This window comes from Prionailurus viverrinus, unplaced genomic scaffold, assembly GCF_022837055.1.
Source record: "Prionailurus viverrinus isolate Anna unplaced genomic scaffold, UM_Priviv_1.0 scaffold_48, whole genome shotgun sequence".
Lineage (NCBI taxonomy): Eukaryota > Metazoa > Chordata > Mammalia > Carnivora > Felidae > Prionailurus > Prionailurus viverrinus.
In genome coordinates this window covers 1,689,219-1,709,239 of record NW_025927611.1, presented here as the reverse complement: position 1 = coordinate 1,709,239, position 20,021 = coordinate 1,689,219, and the positions used below count along the sequence as shown (strand labels likewise).

The following is a 20,021-nucleotide window of genomic DNA, read 5'->3' as shown; positions in this document are numbered from 1 at the left end:
GCTGCCTCTTCGTTATAACTTCCTGTTTTGAGATGCAAAACTAGTCCGCCCTCACAAATAGATAACTTAACCTGCTAGGGGAGGTTTAATTCCACCAGCAAAGACCTGCAGGGATCTGGAAGGGGGACCTGGTTCTCCCTGGAGGCGCTTATGCTTGGCGGTTTTCCCGATCACACCAGCAGAGGGGAAACAGGCCACAGCACGGCTGCAGCCAGGGTTTCCAGATGTTTCCCAGCGCGTCCAGCTGCACCGGGACTGGCCTGAGCGTCCGGCGATGCTCCTCCACGGCGCGTGAGATCGTGTCCATCACCCGGTAAAAGGCGGGCTCCGTGTCCGGCGTGAGGGCGTGCGCCTCGGAGGGGTCTCTGGACAGGTCGAAGAGCAGAGGTGGGTCGTGATGGGCCACTTGGTCCCCGAAGCACGGGCACACCCCTCTCCCGTAGCAGGCGCCGGCTCCATGTGGGTGGAACACTGGGGTCGTGTAGTGGACTTTCCACAGTCTTCCTCCTGAGGGAAGGACACGAATCTCAGAGGGTTGACCTGGAGAAGGAGGATGAGTTGAGGTGGAGACGGAGGAAGGGTGTTGGGAGAAGCCCAAGTGTCTGATGTAATGAATGGAGGGCAGATTGGGCAGCTCAATAAAGCTACAACAGAGTGAGTTCCTTGTGTAGTAGGTAGTTCCAAGCAGGATGCTCAGAGGCTTACAAGGGCACTAGCTGCTCTCATGAAGCTTGCTCCAGGGCGCTGGGCAGCTAGGGAAAGGAAAGGAGGGAGGGAGGGAGGGAGGAAGAAAGGAGGGGGCAAGCTATAGCAACCAACCTTCCTCTCTGGGAGGGCACCCATCCTAGTTCTGCCTCAGGAAGGGACTTTGAAAGAATAGAAGGAGGGACCGGGGAGGTCGCTGCACTGGCCTCCTGCCCAGAGTTGGGTTGTGCCAGCTGCACAGCCTGTCCTCCCGGCTTCCTGCTGCTCTGGGAGGGAGGCCCCCACGCGTGTATCCCGACAGTCAGTCTGGAGAAGCCATGTGTAACCCAGGGCGGGGGCAGTAGACAGGGAGCGTATTCCCAACGTTCAAGCCTCTTCAACAGCACCCTCACTGGCTTCCCAGAATCACCCACTGTCTACTGACCTTGAAAAAACATTGAGATATTCGCCCAGTTACTGTGAGATGAGAGGTCATTAACGGGCAGCCACAATGTAAAAGAACAAACTTGAAGCCTGGATGTAGATTACAATAATATGGAAAATAATGGATGAAAAGGGAGGGACGTTTAAAGAAAACAATCTAAGGGCGCCTGGGTGGTTTAGTCGGTTAAGTGTCTGACTTCAGCGCTCATGATCTCATGGTCATGGATTTGAACCCGTCATTGGGTTTGCTGCTGTCAGTGCAGAGTCCTCTTCAGATCCTGCCCCCCTCTCTCTCTGCCCTACTCCTGCTCACTCTCTCTCTCTCTCAAAAATAAATAAATATTTTAAAACTGTGTATGTTATAGGGGGCACCTGGGTGGCTCAGTCAGTTAGGCATCCAAATTTGGCTCAGGTCACAAACTCACAGTTCATGAGTTGGAGCCCCGTGTCAGGCTCTGGGCTGACAGCTTGGAGCCTAGAGCCTGTTTCAGATTATGTTTCTTCTTGTCTCTCTGTCCCTTCTCCGCTCACACTCTGTCTCTCTCTCCAAAAAAATGCTAAACACTAAAACACAAAACACTAAACACTTAAAAAAAAATATGGTAACTTCCTCAAATAAGGGAGACCCCAAGAGTAATTCCTTCACCCTTGATTCCGATGGCTGGAGACTTCTAGAGGATGGTTTTGAGGAATGGAAAGATAACAGTTAAATCACAAGAAGGATACAGTTCTTCCCAAACAGTGGAGGAAGAAAAGAAACACAAAACCTATGCAATCATAAAGTCACAAATCCAATCAATCCATAGGGCAAATCCAAAAGAGAGGAGAAAATGTCAAGGCACAGAAGAGTAATAGAAGGGAAATAGAAATGAAGAAAAGTAACTCAAATGAATGAAACTCTGTTATCAGAAGACAAAGGTGGCAGCAGAAATGAATTGTGTGTAAAATTCAAAACTAACAGTTCTACAGTAAATGCAAGAGCTGAATTAAACAAAAAATTTCTAACAATGGAAAACCTCTAGCAATGCCACTTAAGTGATGATGGAGATCAGATGCATAGAAATATGGAGGCAATTAAAATACAATGAAATTAGTAGGGATGGGAACAATGTGCTTGATGAAATCAATATTTTTTAAACAAAAAGACTAAGTAGTGGGGCATAACGTGACTCAGTCAGGAAAATCTGATATTGTAAAGATAACCAATCTTCTCTCAGAGTCAGTTTATACGTGGGATGCAGAGCCAAATCATAGTCCCATCGGATTAAAAAAAAAAATCTTGCAGTGCATCCTGAGTGGCTCAGCTGGTTGAGCATCCAACTTCAGCTCAGGTCATGATCTCATGGTTCGTGAGTTCGAGCCCCACACCGGGTTTGCTGCTGTTAATGCAGAGCCCCCTTTGGATCCTCTGTCCGCTTCCCCGCTTGCACTCTCTCTCAAAAATAAATATTTATAAAAAAAATAAACAGTAAAAAAAGCCCTTGCAAATGATTTTAGACTTCTTTTAAAAGGCCAGTGGGCCAAAATAGCCCAGGAAGTTTTGAAATGCAAAAATTATTTGGTATGCATGTTGCTGCTTATATCATAAACTTGTGATTATTACAAGGATGAAACCATGTCGTTGAGATAAGGTGGTTGGGACAGGTGGAGACCAATGTAGGTTAAGAGCACAGGTTTCAAAGATGAGAGGCAGACTAGAACAGCTGTGTTCTGGAAGGCCACATGAAATCCCCTAAACAATGGTAATATGGTGATAAGGTGACTGACCGCTTGCATCCGGCAGCTGTGAGGGGAAAATACGGTCAAGAAAGGGATAATAAGGGCTCATGTGAAGCAGAGCCATGGGAGTACAAGCCAAGACGTGACTCCGTGTTCCAGAGAACTCACCGTCACGTTGGTGCCAGCGGACTGCGTGCAGAAAATTCTCGCAGTAATGCAGCAGGAATTCGTGATCCGAGTGCTGTGCTGTCCCCAGCAGCAAGGGCAGCATGTCCCGGCCATCAATCACCCTGCAGACGAGGAGCACAGGGACTCAGGGGTGCAGCAAGGATGCACGGAAGGCATGCTCGAGCCTTAGCAAGTTTAGGGAAGCACTGGGACAGGTGCCTCCATTCTTTGCCAACATCACCTTTGGCTAAAGTATCCCCAAGGATCCGGCTATTACCAGACCGACCTTGTTAGGAATGCAGACATAAGCCGAAGGTTCTGTGACCTGTCTCTTTGGTTTTATACTCTACTGGGTTCTAAGCCATTGCAGCCTACGGTGTATTCATCAAGACTGAGTACCATTTCCTTGCCTGCTGCTCGTGCTGCTTTTGTGTTCCCTCCCCTAGCCCCACCTGTTGGGTTTTCTTCCCTCTTCCCTTCCTTGTCTTCTCCAGTTTCCAAGGTGTGACTCCATCCCACTCAGGACGGAGGTCTTCTAGGGACTCCGGTTCCGTTTTCTCCACACTTTGTAGGAGACAGCTTAAACCCACTACTTGTGATTTGCAGGGATGGCCCTGAGCACTTGATGTCCTAGTGACAGGGTCCACTGCTTCAGGGTGGGAAACAGGTCTGTGTTTCTTTGGGACTTGCCCACCACTCCTAAAGCGGTAAAGTTGCGTGGATGTATCGGGCCATTAACTTTCCCCATACTTGAAGGTAATCAAATGACTTTATGGACAACTGCAGCGATCCTTCCTGATTTTTCTTAATTGTCTTGATTACTTTTCAGAATCTTGTGGGTCAGATGTAAATCACCGATACTGAGGATAGGTTTTGACAGATGCCCATGGAAAGGGGATCTTTTTCTCTAGTTTAATTAATGTTCTTCATCGTGTTTATATACACATAAACATATATATATCTTTATATATATTCTTATATACACACACATATATAATATATAGTATTGGTTTTGTACATGTGTGTATCCTTATATATATCCATATATATACACACACATACAATATATAACATTGGTTTTGTGTGTATATATATGGATATCCATATATATATACATATATCCATATATATATACACATAAATACATGTGTATATCCTTATATATCCATATATATATACACACATATATATAACATATAAATATATGCATTATATGGCTGCATTTCTTTTTTCATCTAGTGAAACACATTTGCAATATACATGTCAAATTTTTATTTTTAAAGCAAATGATAAATTAGAAATTAATTTAAAGATTAGCACCCAGTTAGAAAAAAAAAATCAACCAGAGATATGATATTCAATGCAAGAAAAAACAGAAGAATGTTGACTAAAGGTATGAAATATTCAACCTCTCCAGGGATAAAATGGTGGAAATTATAATACACACATATATGTATATTTGTATACACACATATGAGTAATTTTATATAAATTACCTGTACAAAATCTATATTTATCTTAGCTCTGTTATGTTTTAAAGTAGACATCTCGCATATGTCTGGTTGTGGTTCCTAGGGAAAATTTTGACAAAATACGTGAAGAGATTTATCTGTAAACGGCCATACGCTTTGACTCAGGAATTCACCTTCTAGGGGATTCTTAATAAGGAGGTAGTCATGACAGACAGTAACATGATAAGACGGTATTTTTTTTAAAGCGAGGCTAAAAATTATAAGGGGATGGTTGAAAGAAAATACCATGAAGGCATTAAATTTTTTGTCTGTTCAGAAAGATGTCTAAATATATATGTATTTACATGAATATGCATAAAATATGGAAAACGTATCTAAATCATATCTAAATCTACATATCTCGATAGATCTACATATAGATAGATCGACATGGTATATATCAAACAATTTATAATTGTATGAGAATCATATATTTCTTATATTTTTGCATCATGATTATATGATTATATACATAATTAATTAGATTATGAAATAATATTATTTTCTATTTCCCCAAAAAGTCTCCATAATTTTTAAGACAAAAAAATTGGAATCTGTACAAAATCTCTACCACACTACATGAAAAGTAATTTCCCACGATGAATTGTTAGATTTTTTCGATGGCCACCATAATAACATGGCTCCACTTATGAATCGGGAGAAAGGAAATAAACATTCTGTGTATCAAATGAAGCGGACAGCTGATCCTAATAGCTCATAACGGGGGGCCTGGAGTGTTTTCCCAGAAACTGATAACACGGGCACGTCACGCAATGCAGAAGTGACAATGACATTTCACATACACGTTTGTCTGCATGCAAAACTGAGCTGCTTGAGTTTCCCTGGGCTGTTATGTACCTGTCCTGGGGCACCTCACCGCCCCCCAGCTGGACCACAGTGGGGAAGACATCCATCAGGCTGGTGGGCTCGTGGATCACTCGGCCGGCCGGCAGCACCCCAGGCCACCGGAAGATCCCCGGGACGCGGATCCCGCCTTCCCAGCCCCCCATCCCTTTGCCACCTGTGTGTAAACACGAACAGAAAAGAATGTGATGGGGCCATATTTTTTTTTGGTAGTGTGTTTTACAATCCTTGGGGTACATCTGATAATGATATGTCTGTGGTTGATAGCATTCTAGTTTGCATATGATGTGGCCACCACGGGTACCCACCCTCCTTGGATGCATTGCCTAATTCCAGAGTCCCTCACTCAATCAATGGGTAATCAAACTGTGGCCCCTCCACACAATGGAAGCTTAGCCATAAAAAGGAGCACGGCACTGACAGGTGCCAGGATGTGGGTGGACCTGGGAGAGACATCGTGCTCGCTGAAAGAAGCCAGTTGTCAAGGACCACGTACTGCACGATTCATTTACATGAACTGGTTAGAAGAGGGGAACAAGAGAAAGAGTTGGTGGTTGCCAGGGGCTGGGCACAGGGAAGACCCGGGAATGACTGCACATGGGTACTGAGTTTCTTTCTGAGGAATTGACCATGTTTTGCGATTGAGCGATGGTGATGTTTTCATAATTCTGTGATTCTACCGAAACCACAGTGTTGTGCAAAAGAAAAAAAAAATCAAGTTTCAGTATGACAAATTATACTTTCTACCCTGAATAGAAAAGCAGAGTCTCTGGTGACTCTCTTGACATGCATGGCCCCATTCCAAGGGAAGGGTGGGGAACTGTAGGGTGGAGATAAAGACCAGACACAAGGATCTGGGACTCTCCCTACCTTTATAGATTCCATTCGAGCCGCCATACTGGTTGTTTCGGAGTCGAGACTCTAAAGATCCCCCATGATCCGACGTAAAATAAACCAGGGTGCTGTTGGTCAAGCCTTCCGTGTCCAAAGTATCAAGGATCTTCCCTGCAAAGAATAGATGGCATGTGAGCCAGTCAAAAGGGAAGGCCGTCTTAAACCAAAGTCTTCCGTGCATGCTGGAGTATTTTGTAGCTCTCCATGAGAATAAACCTTTAGTGTTAGCACATGAATGGGAACAAACACCAGTGTAGTCATGCTATTCTGAGCATCACCGACCCAAGGTTCATATACACCCTCGGATGCACCCCATTCTGTTTCCAACATGCTTCAGGCAAGCTACACGGAATATATTGCATAGGAAAAAAAATAGCAAAAATTTAAAAAGGAGGCAAAAGAAGATTATGGAGTCAACCATGCTTCCATTAAACAAAAATGAAAAACGAAAAACAGGGGACACCTGGGTGGCTCAGTCGCTTAAGCATCCAACTTCAGCTCAGGTCATGTTCTCACGGTTCATGGGTTCAAGCCCTACGTCCGGCTCTGTGCTGACAGCTTGGAGCCTGGAGCCTGCTTCGGATTCTGTGTCTCCCTCTATTTCTCTGGCCCTCCCCCCGTTCATGCTCTGTCTCTCTCTGTCTCAAAAATAAATAAACGTTTAAAAAAATTTTTTTTAAATGATCATACTGTGGTTTGGTTGTGTTTGAAATTGGAACACAGAGGCACTAAGGCTATAGAAAAGATTCCTTAAATGTATCTTGGGTTCCTTATCTTGATGGACTTAGGGGGTTCTTAGCTCTATACTGTAGAATTTCAGATTCTATCACTCAGTAAGTGTTCGAGTACATACACCTGCACATGTATTCATTTACAGGTTTTCCCCCAACTGTGACATGGCGAATTCCATTTTCAACACTCAATATCTAGGGTGCCTGGGTGGCTCAGTTGGTTGGCCATCCGACTCTGGATTTTCCAGTCATTTTTCATCTTTTCCACACAAGGACCATAGTGGTAATGGTGAATGAGTTCGCCCTGAAGAAAATGGCATCACAAAGTCCCACGGGGGGACGCGGTGTGACATCAATCTTTGCCTACAGGTCTCACAGCCGCCACTATTTTCTCCAACAGTTCATTCAAGTCATACGTTTTCCTCCAAAGTGATGTTTTTGGTGAATTTCTTACAGTATGTTTTCTCCTAAAATCTGATTCCCATCACTCTGCATCTCTTGGCCCTCTCCGTCCACCGGCACATCAGCCCGAGGGGACCCGAATCCTCATGTGAGGAGCAGGGAAGTGTGTGTGTGTCTGTATCCATGTACTCATGGGACAAATGTGCCCTTTCTCTCATTCCGGGCATCATTCCAAACGCAGGGGATGCACTGGGAGAACAGGGCAAGACAATCCTACCCCATGGGAATTTTAAGCTCTGTTCTCCTGGGAGAAAGTCCAACCTCAACCCACCTAAGACAGTGTGATGAGAAAAAACAAAGCCATCAGAGAGACGAAAAGGCTACAATCGCTCGCAGCCTTCCTGTGCAATGAGATCACACTGTTCACACTGCCTCTTCCATCTGTAGTCTGCATTAATCTCCTTTCCTGCTGCTGTTTCCAGAGAAGCAACCATCCTGCCTGCACGGGGAAAAGGCACTTACTTACCCACCATCCAGTCCATCTCTTCCGTGTTATCCCCGTACAGCCCGTGGACACTCTTTCCGCGGAACTTCTCGGTGGTGATCAGAGGGGTGTGCACGTGTAAAAAGGACACAAAGAGGAGGAAAGGTGTTTGCTTGTTTCTGAGAATAAATAACACGACTGGGTTTACTTTTACGTAAAGCAGAGACCGAGGCCCTAGAAGATGCAAAATAGGGATCTAGATCGTCATGTCCTTAAAGAAGTCTACCTGCTAGTGTTTAATGTGATGGCGTCACCCTTCTAAAGTCTGTTGAGGGGCGCCTGGGTGGCTCAGTTGGTTGAGCGTCTGGCTTTGGCTCAGGTCATGATCTCACGGTTTCTGACTTCGAGTCCCACATCGGGCTCTGTGCTGACAGCTCAGAGCCCACTTTGGATCCTCTCTCCTGCTTTCTCTCTGCCCCTCCCTTGCTGGTTCTCTCTCTCTCAAAAATAAATGAAGAAACTTAAAAAATGGCACAGATATGACACGAATTTTTTTTCCTGGTTTTTAGCAGTTTATAGGTGTATGTGCCTCTGGATCTGAAGGTAAGACAATTCCAGGTGGCTGGAGTTTACTTAATTCAGTTATTTATTTCATTCGATTATGTCGGTGTAGGTTCCCACCTCAATCCTTAGTGTATAGGATAAAGTGATATCGCATATTTGGCTTTCTTTTTTTTTTTAAGTTTTATTGTTAAGTAATCTCTATACACAACATGGGGCTTGAACTCACAACCCCATGATCAAGAGTCCCATGCTCTACAGACAGAGCCACCTGGGCTTCCCTAGCTCACTTTATTGTAAGAACACAGCATAGAATACATATAGCACGCAAACAATGTGTTGATCGACTCTTCATGTGATCAGTAAAACTTCCAGTCAACAATAGGCTATTAACAGTTATGTTTTGGGAGAGTCAAAGTTATTCGTGATTTTCCTCAGCACGTGGTGTGGGCGTCTCAAAACCCCCATGTTGTACAAGGTCAACTGTAACTGTCAACATCATTTCAGACTCACGTTAGGCACTTCCATGAAAAGAATGTTCTGGAACATGATCACAACCTCATCACCACCAAGTGAACTGGGGTTCGCCAGGGGCTCCCCTGCCCCCACTTTACTGGAACACCCTTGGGGAGCATAGAAACTACCTCTGTTTGGCGTAGCTTTTCATCAAGTCCCTCTGGGCTCTGACACAGTACGTTCCTTGTTACTTAAACTCACATTTAGCCTAAAGTTACCAAGAGGACAATGTAGTTCTGATGATAGAGCTTTAAAAATATTTAGAATTTATTGTAAATCTACGGGTGTTTCAGTTTGTTTTGTTAGTTAAATACAGCTGGTGGTGATCAGCGGGTGCTTACACAATGGGACTGACTCAAGTGGGGCTCAACTGAACATCATCTATGACACAGTTTACCAAAAACGTCTTTCTGGGCTACGGTGATTTCACTGGTCTTATCCTCATTATAGAAAAAGACTTTTCAAAATGCATTTTCACCATGGACCAGAGCCCTAGGATGAAGCTAACCCTTCCTTGGACGCTCACCTTTGGATGAAGGACGAGACCTCTTTGAGAATAAGAGACGTCGTCCTTGGAAAGTGCATGGGTTGCTCAGTGATGGTGTGGTTTCTCATCAGAAAGCAGTCTGCGTGAACAATCAGGTCTCCCAGGAAATACGAGGTTGTAAAGAGTAAGATGGCAGCCATGGTTGACCAGATGACCGGAGTCCACGAGCCTGACGTCAGGTGGGTGAGTTTCCCAGCGGTGAGCGTGAGGGCAGCCACGGCCATGATTTGGAAGCAGACGTTGAGTTTCCGCTCCATACCTGCACGCTTCTCTGACAGTTCCCAGTGGATGCAGTCTCCCATCATGGAAAACGGCATTCCGTAGAAATGGTCGAATCCGTGGTTGAGAGGGTGGTGGCAGTGATCGTTGGAAGATTCACAGTTGAGACCCAGGTGCCATTTTCCTGAAAGGCAAAATAGTTGGGTCATTGGTTAGTGGGTATCGTGTGCTCGCCACATTCCGGGTGCTCTGCTGGGAACGGATAAAGGACAGGACAGCCAGATGGGTGTGAGTAGTGCTCACTGTGATTTAAAGCACAACCTGGACCCAGATCTCGTGTGGCAGCGTTATGGGCCATATTGTTCCCTAGGCTGCTGTGACTAATTACCATAAACATGGTTGCTTAGAACAACGGGAATTTGTGCCGTTGTAGTTCTGAGGCCAGAAGCCCCAAATCAAGGGGTGACAGGGTTGTGCTCCACCTGTAGGCTCCACAGGAGCATCTTTCCTGCCTCTTATGTCTTCTGGGGGCTCCCAGTGTTCCTTGACTTGTGGTCATATCCCTCCCATCTCTGCCTCTGGCCATACTGCCTTCTCCCCTTCTGTGTCAAGTATCTCTCTACATCTCTCTCTAAAGGACCCTTGTCCTTGCACGTAAGACCCACGTGGGTCATCCAGAACAATCTTGTCTTCTCAAGATCCTTATTTTATTTTATTTTATTTATTTTATTTTTTCATTTGTGAACATAACTGTGATGTTTATTTAATTTATTTTTTAAATTTACATCCAAGTTAGTTAGCATATGGCACAACAGCGATTTCAGGAGTAGATTTCTTAGTGCCCCTTCCCCATTTAGGCCATCCCCCCTCCCACACCCCCTCCAGTAACCCTCTGTTTGTTCTCCGTATTTAAGAGTCTCTTCTGTTTTGTCCCCCTCCCTGTTTTTATATTATTTTTGTTTCCCTTCCCTTATGTTCGTCTATTTTGTCTCTTAAAGTCCTCATAGGAGTGAAGTCATATGATATTTCTCTTTCTCTGACTGGCTAATTTCACTTAGCATAATACCCTTTAGTTCCATCCAGGTAGTTGCAAATGGCAAGATTTCGTTCTTTCTGATTGCTGAGTAATATTCTATTGTATAAATATACTACATTATCTTTCTCCATTCATCCATCGATGGCCATTTGGGCTCTTTCCATACTTTGGCTATTGTTGATAGCGCTGCTATAAACATGGGGATGCCTGTGCCCCTTCAAAACAGCACACCTATATCCCTTGGATAAATGCCTAGTGGTGCAATTGCTGGGTCATAGGGTGGTTCTATTTTTAGCTTTTTGAGGAACCTCCATACTGTTTTTCAGAGTGGCTGCACCAGCTGCTTTCCCACCAACAATGCAAAAGAGATCCTCTCTCTCCACATCCTCGCCAACACCTGTTGTCACCTGAGTTGTTAATGTTAGCCGTTCTGACAGGTGTGAGGTGATATCAAGATCCTCAACTTAATCACATCTGCAAAGACCCTTTTTCCATAGAAAGTAGTATTTTCAGCCTCCAGCATGTAGGACATGATATCTCTGGTGAGCATTATTCAATCTACTGTGCCTGAATTTGCAAAGGTCTCTGGTAGGTCAATAAGGAAGGCACAGGATGCTCAGATTGCTCTAGAAAATGCAATCTGGGGGCGCCTGGGTGGCTCAGTCGGTTAAGCAGCCGACTTCGGCTCAGGTCATGATCTCGCGGTCCATGAGTTCGAGCCCCGCGTCGGGCTCTGTGCTGACAGCTCAGAGCCTGGAGCCTGTTTCAGATTCTGTGTCTCCCTCTCTTTGACCCTCCCCCGTTCATGCTCTGTCTCTCTCTGTCTCAAAAATAAATAAAAGTTAAAAAAATTAAAAAAAAAAAAAAGAAAATGCAATCTGCTGTAGTCAGCGGGGAAAAGATTTCTTGACTTTGGGATTGTCCCTCTCTTTGTTTTGTTTTTTTTTTTTTAATTTTTTTTTCAACGTTTTATTTATTTTTGGGACAGAGAGAGACAGAGCATGAATGGGGGAGGGGCAGAGAGAGAGGGAGACACAGAATCGGAAACAGGCTCCAGGCTCTGAGCCATCAGCCCAGAGCCCGACGCGGTGCTCGAACTCACGGACCGCGAGATCGTGACCTGGCTGAAGTCGGACGCTTAACCGACTGCGCCACCCAGGCGCCCCTGTCCCTTTCTTTGTTAAAGCACTGAAATGATGGTCAGGATCATGGTGGACATTAGGTTCTACAGAACACAACTGTCAAGTTCAACCAATGACAGGTGTTTAGCTTCTCTACTGTCACTACTAGGGTATTGACAAAGAGGCCTGTGTATCTTCCCAACACCCCAAATGGTGCCTCCTATCCAGAAAACCTCATGCAATTTTCCAAGGAATGTTCCACGTGGGTAGACTTCTGTCCCGAAAACAACAAAGAGCCTGTCAGATTTGATGGTCAGTGTATCAGGTGGTCTTGCTTTTTTATGATCAATAAATGGCACTGTTAATAAAAATTATCAGTGTAAGATGATAATGATAGTGACAGCTTGGTCCCTTCTCAAGAAACTACTGTCCCTGATTGTACTTACACATGACATGGTTTGTTGACATACAGAAAAGTAAGCATGCTATTTGTGGAAGCAGAGAGGGAATGTACTAAGAGGCACATTTCTGAGCGGAATTTAGGGGGAACGACGTTGTGGAAATTGTTGGTAATTTGGTGACGTTAGAAAAGAATTTTCTAATTTTTTTGTGACAGTGCATCAGCAAATAATATGACATGCTAGATGTTTCATTGAGCGGACATTTCTTGAGCATGTACTTTGCACGAAGCAACCTGCAGGTCTTAAGGTCGTTCCTGCATGCACGGAGGGAGCTTTCTGTCCAGTGGACGATCCCAGTGTGTCATGACCACGTAATTTGCAAGCTTTATGGTTGAATATCCTCTTCATATAAAAGTAATGTGATTAATACTTTAAAAACTGCACATACCTATTAGCCCAGTGGCATAGCCTCTGTCCTTTAATATTTTTGCAAACGTTGTCTCGTTGGTCGGGAGCCCTCCAGATACTCCCGTCCACTGAAGAACACGATAACCATTACTGGAAACCATACCTTTGAGGAATCATTTTCAAAGAAATGTTACCATCACACACCGACATTTGCCATTATGGTTAATTTTTCACGTAAAACAGGCAGTGAAAAATTAATTGAACAATTAGCAAAAACACTTAACTGTGCTGCTGTGTGAAGGTTATACACACAAAGAGGATGAAAGGACACAGGAAGGGGAATTAAAATTGGTTTTATAATTTCAGCAAACTCTTGATATAACCCAGGGGTTCTCAAACTTGTCTGCACTTTGGAATCATCTGAGAAGCTTCAAACTATTCTGAAACCTGGTCGTCGATCCAGAGAGTTTGAGTTCAGTTGGTTGGGGGTGGAATTTGGGGTGGGTTGCAAGACGCCCTAGATGATTCAAATGTGCCAGCAGGGTAGGGAGCCATGGCTATAATTCCTACCAGCCCTGACATACCCAAGGCATGGACGTGAGTGTTCCAAAACGTAGGTTAAACATTTTTCTGAAGTTCTGAAGTATACAGTTGAAAACCACTGACTTAGAAGGTGCTCTATGCCCCCTAGACCATTTCCACCAATGAAGCTCAGTCTTACTAGGGAAGATCCACCTGGTTCAAAGAGTGAACATAGTTCCCACTGATCATCTTTTGGGGACTTGGAGAATTCTTTCTGAGATTTTCCAAACCTTTGAGAATGCATCTGACTCCGCAGGAGTAGTTCTCGGCCATAACAAAGACAGGTGGGGTGTTTCAGCTTAAGTTGGCCAGGATTCCTTCTTCCCTGGGACAAGAGAGGGTGCCAGAAACCCATATACAGGAGGGTCTGTGACAGTTCATTTGATATGTCACATGGCCAGGCCAGTGTCCAGTTATTCAAACACCAGCCCGTTACTTCAGATGGTGCTGCGAAGGCCTTTCAAGATACGGTTGACGTGTACAATCAATTGGCTTTAACCAAAGGGGAAAACCTTTGATAATGGACTTTCTTCGTCCTTAGGGTCCAAGAACATCACACAGACTTCCAACTTTTTGTCTATTCCCTACTGAAACGCCCCATCTGAGTCACGTCATTATCGGTGGGGCTCTATATCTGATGGTAAAACTATGGCGATATCAGATTATTCTCTCCCCATGATACCAGTGGACCCATGCTTTAATACCTGCATTAGAGGAGTTACAGGGAACACGCTCTTCTCCAGAGCCATGGTGAGACAGGAGGGAGAACAGACCTGATCGGAGAGGGTATCTGCCCGTTAAGAAAGCTGCCCTGCTTGGGGTACACACTGACGCGGCCGCGAGGTGCTGGGTGAGCATCACACCATCTCGTGCGAGGCGGTCAATATTTGGAGTCCTGCAGAAGAAACACGAACAGTTTTGCTGCTGAACAAAGACACACACGGGTTTTTTGTCTACAAGAACTGCTACATATTTCATAGAAAAATCAGGCCATCACCATTTAGCACAGCAAGATGTTCTTGGGAGTGGCCAAAAGGCAGTGGCGAGAACTTTGGACGTCACGTGAACCATGAGAGGACCTGAAAATTCGACCTCATGGCAGCCGCACGCTGTCGTTGGGACTCGAGGGTGGGATTCAGATGACACTTCCTGGTGTTGGCTGAGTTCAGGACCCAAGGGCAGTTAGAATGTGACCCAGGTTATGGAGTGAGGTCATTCTACACGAGACGGGCCAGTGATGACAGGTTAGTGTGGTGAGGTATGTTGGGGTGACGGGGGCATGGATTTGTGTGACCGAAGCAGGGCTTTCCAGTGGGGAGCACCGGAAAAGTCATGCATGGTTGGGTAGACTTGACTTGATGGACAGAAGTGGAGGGTGAGGAAGCCCTGGTGTTTGACTTAGACGCAACACCATTGAATCTTTGGACACTGTCCCTCATGGACTGTGCTGATAGAAACCACGTTTCAAAGTGAAGTGAGGAGTCACACGTAGGAGGCATCTGAGCTGGGGTTAGCGCTCGTGAGGGCAGAGCAAGGTGCGAGGGGGCGTGGCACGGACGTGTACGGAATCCGGTCAAGGTCCGGACTGCACACGTCAAAGGTTTGACCCCTTGTCAGTGGGGTTTTCATCGAGACGCCAGAGGACCCGTTCTCAGATCCTTGCCTGATGGTGTCGTTGCCATAGCAGCCGATGTCGCCAATGCCGAAGTCGTCTGCCATCAGAAGAAGGATGTTTGGACGCGAACCAGATAGATCCCTGCTGGCGGAGGGCGTCACACCCAGAAGTGCGCCGACTGTCACAGCTAGCCAGGTCCTGCAAGGCAAGGCGCCAAAGAAAGCTTAACGCTGCTTTCCAGTTAAATAGTGGCGTTTGTAGGGGCGTCACTAGGGGACTTGGATATTGCATCGTGTTGTGGAAGGGTTTGACTACATTTCTCAGGTATTTGATTTTTGTTTTAAAGTTGAAAACAATTCACCTTCTGGATGTTTTTTTTTTTTAATTTATATATTTATTTTGATAGAGCATTATGGAGAGGGAGAGAGAGAGGGATGGTTTTTTATTTTTTTAAATTTGTATATTTATTTTGATAGAGCATTATGGAGAGGAAGAGAGAGAGAGGGAGAGACGGAATCCCAAGCAGGTTCCGCACTGTCCGCACACAGCCTGAGGTGGGGCTTGAACTCACGAACGGTGAGATCCAGACCTGAGCTGAGATCGAGAGTCGGACGCTCAACTGACTGAGCTGCCCAGGTGGCCCTTGATGATTTTATCTGAAGCGTAAACATTTTGTCTTTGGAAGCCCTGGGGTCTGTTATTAGGACTCATACCATGACTGAGGAAAGTCCTTTTTTTGTGGCTTGGATCAGGTCCCCAGAACAGCTACAACTCTCTGCCTTTCCCTTTTCCTTGTTTTTCTTTAAACAAGTAAACTGTGTTGAAGTTGGGTCTCTGTGGCCCGTTGGTGGGAACTGGGCCACTGAGTCAGGGCCCAAGTCAGGGCAAAAGCTCACCAATGCCATCTGGTGATTCTGAGTCTGTGAAAAGTTGCCGTATATTCTAGTGTGAAACTACCAAAGACTGGCACGGGTCGGGGTGGGGGGTGCCTTTCCTACCACTATCGCTACCATAACCGTGGCCTCTGTGGGGACCCTCCTGTTTCTGGAAGTCTCTGTGGGCAGGTGCATATACAGAGGGACAAGAGTGTGCCAATCCCCGGGACCATGAAATCAACATGGGATCTGAGTCTCCAAAGAAGATTTGTGGTGTGGGCACCCCGGAAAACCAGACGACGCGGTTTGGGAAAACTGGAATAGAATTCCTTCGAGTGGCTCCCAGACTGCAGAGTGTGGGACAGCGATATAAACCCTGAGCCCCACGGCCAGCGCCCCACATGCATCAGCAATTGCTAGGTGTGCCGGAGCGCTCTATCAGCGCGTCCTCAGCGAGGGGGCGTAAAGAAAGGTAGAGGTGCAAACAGAAGACTGGAGATTGCACGTGTTTCTACCTTACCAAGCGTGCTCCAGACGTAACATGTTCTCTTTTCGCTCGTATTTCCTGTAAGAAACAAGGACGTATGTAATAACGATGTTCAACACGTAAGATAGCACCTACCTATCGAACGGGAAACTTTGATGCTCTCGGACCGTGTCAATAAAACCTTAAAACAGCTACCGAGAACTCGTAAGTATGGTCTTCTCTGTCAGAAAGGCTTTAAGGAAGCTGAACGCTGTGTTAAGAATGTGCGTCTGTCATGGGCAGGACGATAAATATTTGGGGCTTTTCTGCCCACGTTGCCGCTACCCCCACTCTGCTGTTGGAACGTGACTGGGTGTCACTGGCTTCCACTGAAACAACGTTTACAGGTCTGGTCAGCTTTGTTCGCCCCACAAATCATAGATTCCCGGTCTTTTCATTTCTTCATTTGTTTTTAATGTTTATTTGTTTTTGAAAGAGAGAAAGACACAGAGTGTGAGTGGGGGAGGGGCTGAGAGGGAGACACAGGATCGGAAGCAGGCTCCAGGCTCCGCGCTGTCATCACAGAGCCCGACGTGGGGCTCGAACTCAGAGATGGTGAGATCATGACCTGAGCCAAAGTCGGGTGCTCAACCGACTGAGCCATCTAAGCGCCCCTCTCAATTTTTTTTTTTTTTTTAAAGATAAGGACACAGAGAAAGAAAAGCCCTTCAATGCAGTCTCTTCCCCGGGTGAGAATAAATTGCACGCAGCTTCCCCGATGTCCTCCAGACCCCAGAGAGCAAGCCTGCCTTCCCGGCTCTGCCTGGACCTGCTCCCAAAACCAGCTCCCTTTCCGGTCTCTGGGATCCCAGCCACGTCGAGTCCACAGGCTCTGAGACCCGTTCGCAATCCCGTCTCCATGCTTCCCCATCTCTGCATGATTTTTCTGTTTCCTTTCAATCTGGTTCCTTTTTGCAATCACCCCAGGGGTGTGTGTGTGTGTGTGTGTGTGTGTGTGTGTCTGAGAGAGAGAGAGAGACAGAGAGAGAGGGAGAGAGATGGGGTGGGGGGGACCAGTCAGTGATACTTTCACGCTTCTGTGGGCTTCCCAGTTACCTGGATGGCTGTGCTCCGTCGGGGCCGGGCCGCCTGGACCTCAGCGATCGGCTGGCGGTGCAGCAGGGGGCACGGCTGGTCCTGCGGGACTGTCCTGAGGCGGCCGCCAGTGCCCAGGCCTCCTCGGCCGGCCGGCCGGCCGCACGCATGTGCACAGCGACTCAGCCCGTTCAAAGCCACAGTAAGGAAGTGGAGGAGAAGCAAGTTCGGTTGTGCAGAGAGTGGCCGGGGCCGTGGCCAGCGGCCTGTTGGTACAGGACACCTTCTGTTACTCATTAGAACACGCAAGGCGCCCGGGGGGCAGGGCACCAGGCTCCCGCGGGGGCCGGTGACTCATTCATTCCCCAGCGGGTCGCAGCAACCTCCTGACCTCTGTCCTCAGCTCAGGGCTCTGTGCTGGGTCTCCCTCCAAAGCGGCCAACCGATTGCCTTGAAAATGCCTCTCCCGAGCTCCTCACAGCCCGCGCCCCTTCCCCTGCAGCCTGCGTCTGCCTCCGCATGGAAAAGGGGGAACGGAAAATAGGTGTGCCTTCGCGGGCCAGCAGCATCACAGGCCAGGAACTTCGCAGCCGCCAAGGCGGATGCCCGCGTTGGGGAGCTGCTCTGGGGTTTGAGGCCATTGTTTTTGTTTGTGTCTGTTCTTTTCTACTCACCGGGGAGCCAGCTTCCTCCTGTCGGAGGCACAGCCGTCACACCAAAGACTTGCTGTCAACACGTCCCCCCTCAAAGCCCCTCGTGTGTGGTCACCAACCCCCCCCAATCCCACCCGGGGGCCTGAGCCTTGCAGACTTTCCACTGGGGGCTCCTGCCTGGCAGATAACAGCAGTCTTAATGGCTCCAGGCGTCCAACATTCTTTGTGAACTTAACAAAGGACAGGAACAAGGTTCCGCCCCGGGTGCGGGTGATGGAGGAGGGCAGCGGGACTCCTTGTGTTTTGTGGACTGTTTGCTTTAGTTTAGTTTTTTTAACCCGACTAAGTGGAGACACATCTTGGAATTTCCACGTGACCTGTGGTGCACCCCACCTCGCTCCCTGCTCCCCGTTGAGGGACAAAACCAGAGGCCCGTAACACCTCCCGCTGCCCAGGTTGTGACCGCCCCCAAATGCCTGCAGACGCTGCTGAATGTGGCCTGGGACCAAGATGGCTCTTGCTGAGGACCCCCCAGTGATCCAGCACTTTGCAGAAGGCTTCCTGGCACGTACTGACCTGCCGCTGCCCTGTCACAGTCCTGCTGGGTAGGTCGCACACTGAAGCTGTCAACCCGGACTTACAGCCTCTCCCCGTTTCTCCCCTTGGCTACTTTTTCCAGTGCACGCCCCGGAACGGGATCCTTGTGTGTCTTTGGTCTGGAGTCATTTGGGGCTGTGAGGTGACGTGTCACTGTGTGGGTACAGAGTGTTCCCGAATTCCTACCAGGATGCCTTCTGATGGGGACTGTACCCCCTGCCCTCCAGACCCTCGGGCTTCCTCTGTTGTATTTGCATTGATGCTTCAGGGAACTGGAGTGAATTGTATTGTGTTCTCTTCACCAACAGCCCAGGCGTCGGTTACAGGCGAGACGCTGCCCAGGGAGAAGGTCTGTGGGCAGAGAGGGCCCTGCGGGGGAGGGGGGGAGGGGACGGCGTGCAGGATCCCAGGGCTGGAATGTCTTTGAAGTATGACCTCCTTGCAACACTGGCTCCTTGGTTGTGTCTCCAGAAATTAAGGCGCTCTGGCTGAAGATCCCTTCCCAGGGATGATGTGCCTGTCTTGCCCACGGTGATGCTCGCGTGAACATCACTGCTTGTCTGGCTCCCATACCCTGTTTTCACAGACATAATAAGACTGTAAAAGACAGTACAATCAAATGAGAAAAAAAATCCTGAGATAGAAGCAATTGTACCTATCTATCCATCCATCATCTATCTGTCCATCAATCATCTATATATCCATCCATCCATTATCTATCTATCTATTTTCTATCTATGTAATCTCTATCTATCCATCCATCTATCATGTATCTATCCATCAATCATTATCTATGTATCCATCCATCCATCTATTATCTATCTATCTATCGATCTATCTATCTATCCACCTCAACATCCATCCATCCATATATCCTCCCATCCATACATCTATCCATCTATCCTTCCATCATATCTATCTATCTATCTATCTATCTATCTATCTATCTATCTCCATTCATCCATCCATCCATTCATCCATCCATCATCATATCTATATCCATGTATCTATGTGTCTATGTATCTATCATCTATCAATAATCTATCCATCCACCTATCCATCCATCCATCCATCCATCATATCTAACATCTATATATCTATCATCTATCAATCATCCATCCATCCATCATCTATATCTATTATCTATCTATGTATCTATCCATCCATCTATCCATCCATCATCTATATCTATCTATTATCTCTGTATCTGTCTCTATCTATCTATCTATCTATCTATCTATCATGCATCCATCCAATGTATGTATCTATGTATCTACTTGTGTATCTATCTATGCATCTATCTATCCATCTATTATATATCCCCTATCTATCCATCTATAAATCCATCTAATATCTATCTATCATCTGTCCCATCTATGTATCTATCTATCCATGTATCTCTTCATCTATTATCTATCACCTACCTAT

At 46.5% G+C, this 20,021-nt stretch overlaps 1 protein-coding gene across 8 annotated transcripts in view; it reads right to left on the bottom strand.

The window, feature by feature from the left end:
- ARSL (arylsulfatase L) overlaps positions 1-18,611 on the bottom strand; it is a 32,055-nt gene extending 13,444 nt beyond the window's left edge. For 2 of the 8 annotated variants that reach the window (XM_047847362.1, XM_047847363.1), the window contains exons 1-11: positions 17,365-17,785; positions 16,298-16,347; positions 14,956-15,105; positions 13,997-14,187; positions 12,751-12,873; positions 9,505-9,928; positions 7,944-8,080; positions 6,261-6,395; positions 5,385-5,547; positions 3,016-3,137; positions 129-507 (exon numbers count right to left, since the gene is read on the bottom strand). In XM_047847362.1, coding sequence (XP_047703318.1) covers positions 149-507; positions 3,016-3,137; positions 5,385-5,547; positions 6,261-6,395; positions 7,944-8,080; positions 9,505-9,928; positions 12,751-12,873; positions 13,997-14,187; positions 14,956-15,105; positions 16,298-16,347; positions 17,365-17,640 — 2,130 coding nt within the window. In that variant the 5' untranslated portion in view covers positions 17,641-17,785 and the 3' untranslated portion in view covers positions 129-148. Of the gene's footprint in view, positions 1-66; positions 508-3,015; positions 3,138-5,384; positions 5,548-6,260; positions 6,396-7,943; positions 8,081-9,504; positions 9,929-12,750; positions 12,874-13,996; positions 14,188-14,955; positions 15,106-16,297; positions 16,348-17,364; positions 17,842-18,572 lie in introns of those variants that run through there. The other 6 variants (XM_047847367.1, XM_047847365.1, XM_047847368.1 and 3 more) reach the window with 6 other exon arrangements.
- Positions 18,612-20,021: the final 1,410 nt, after the last annotated feature.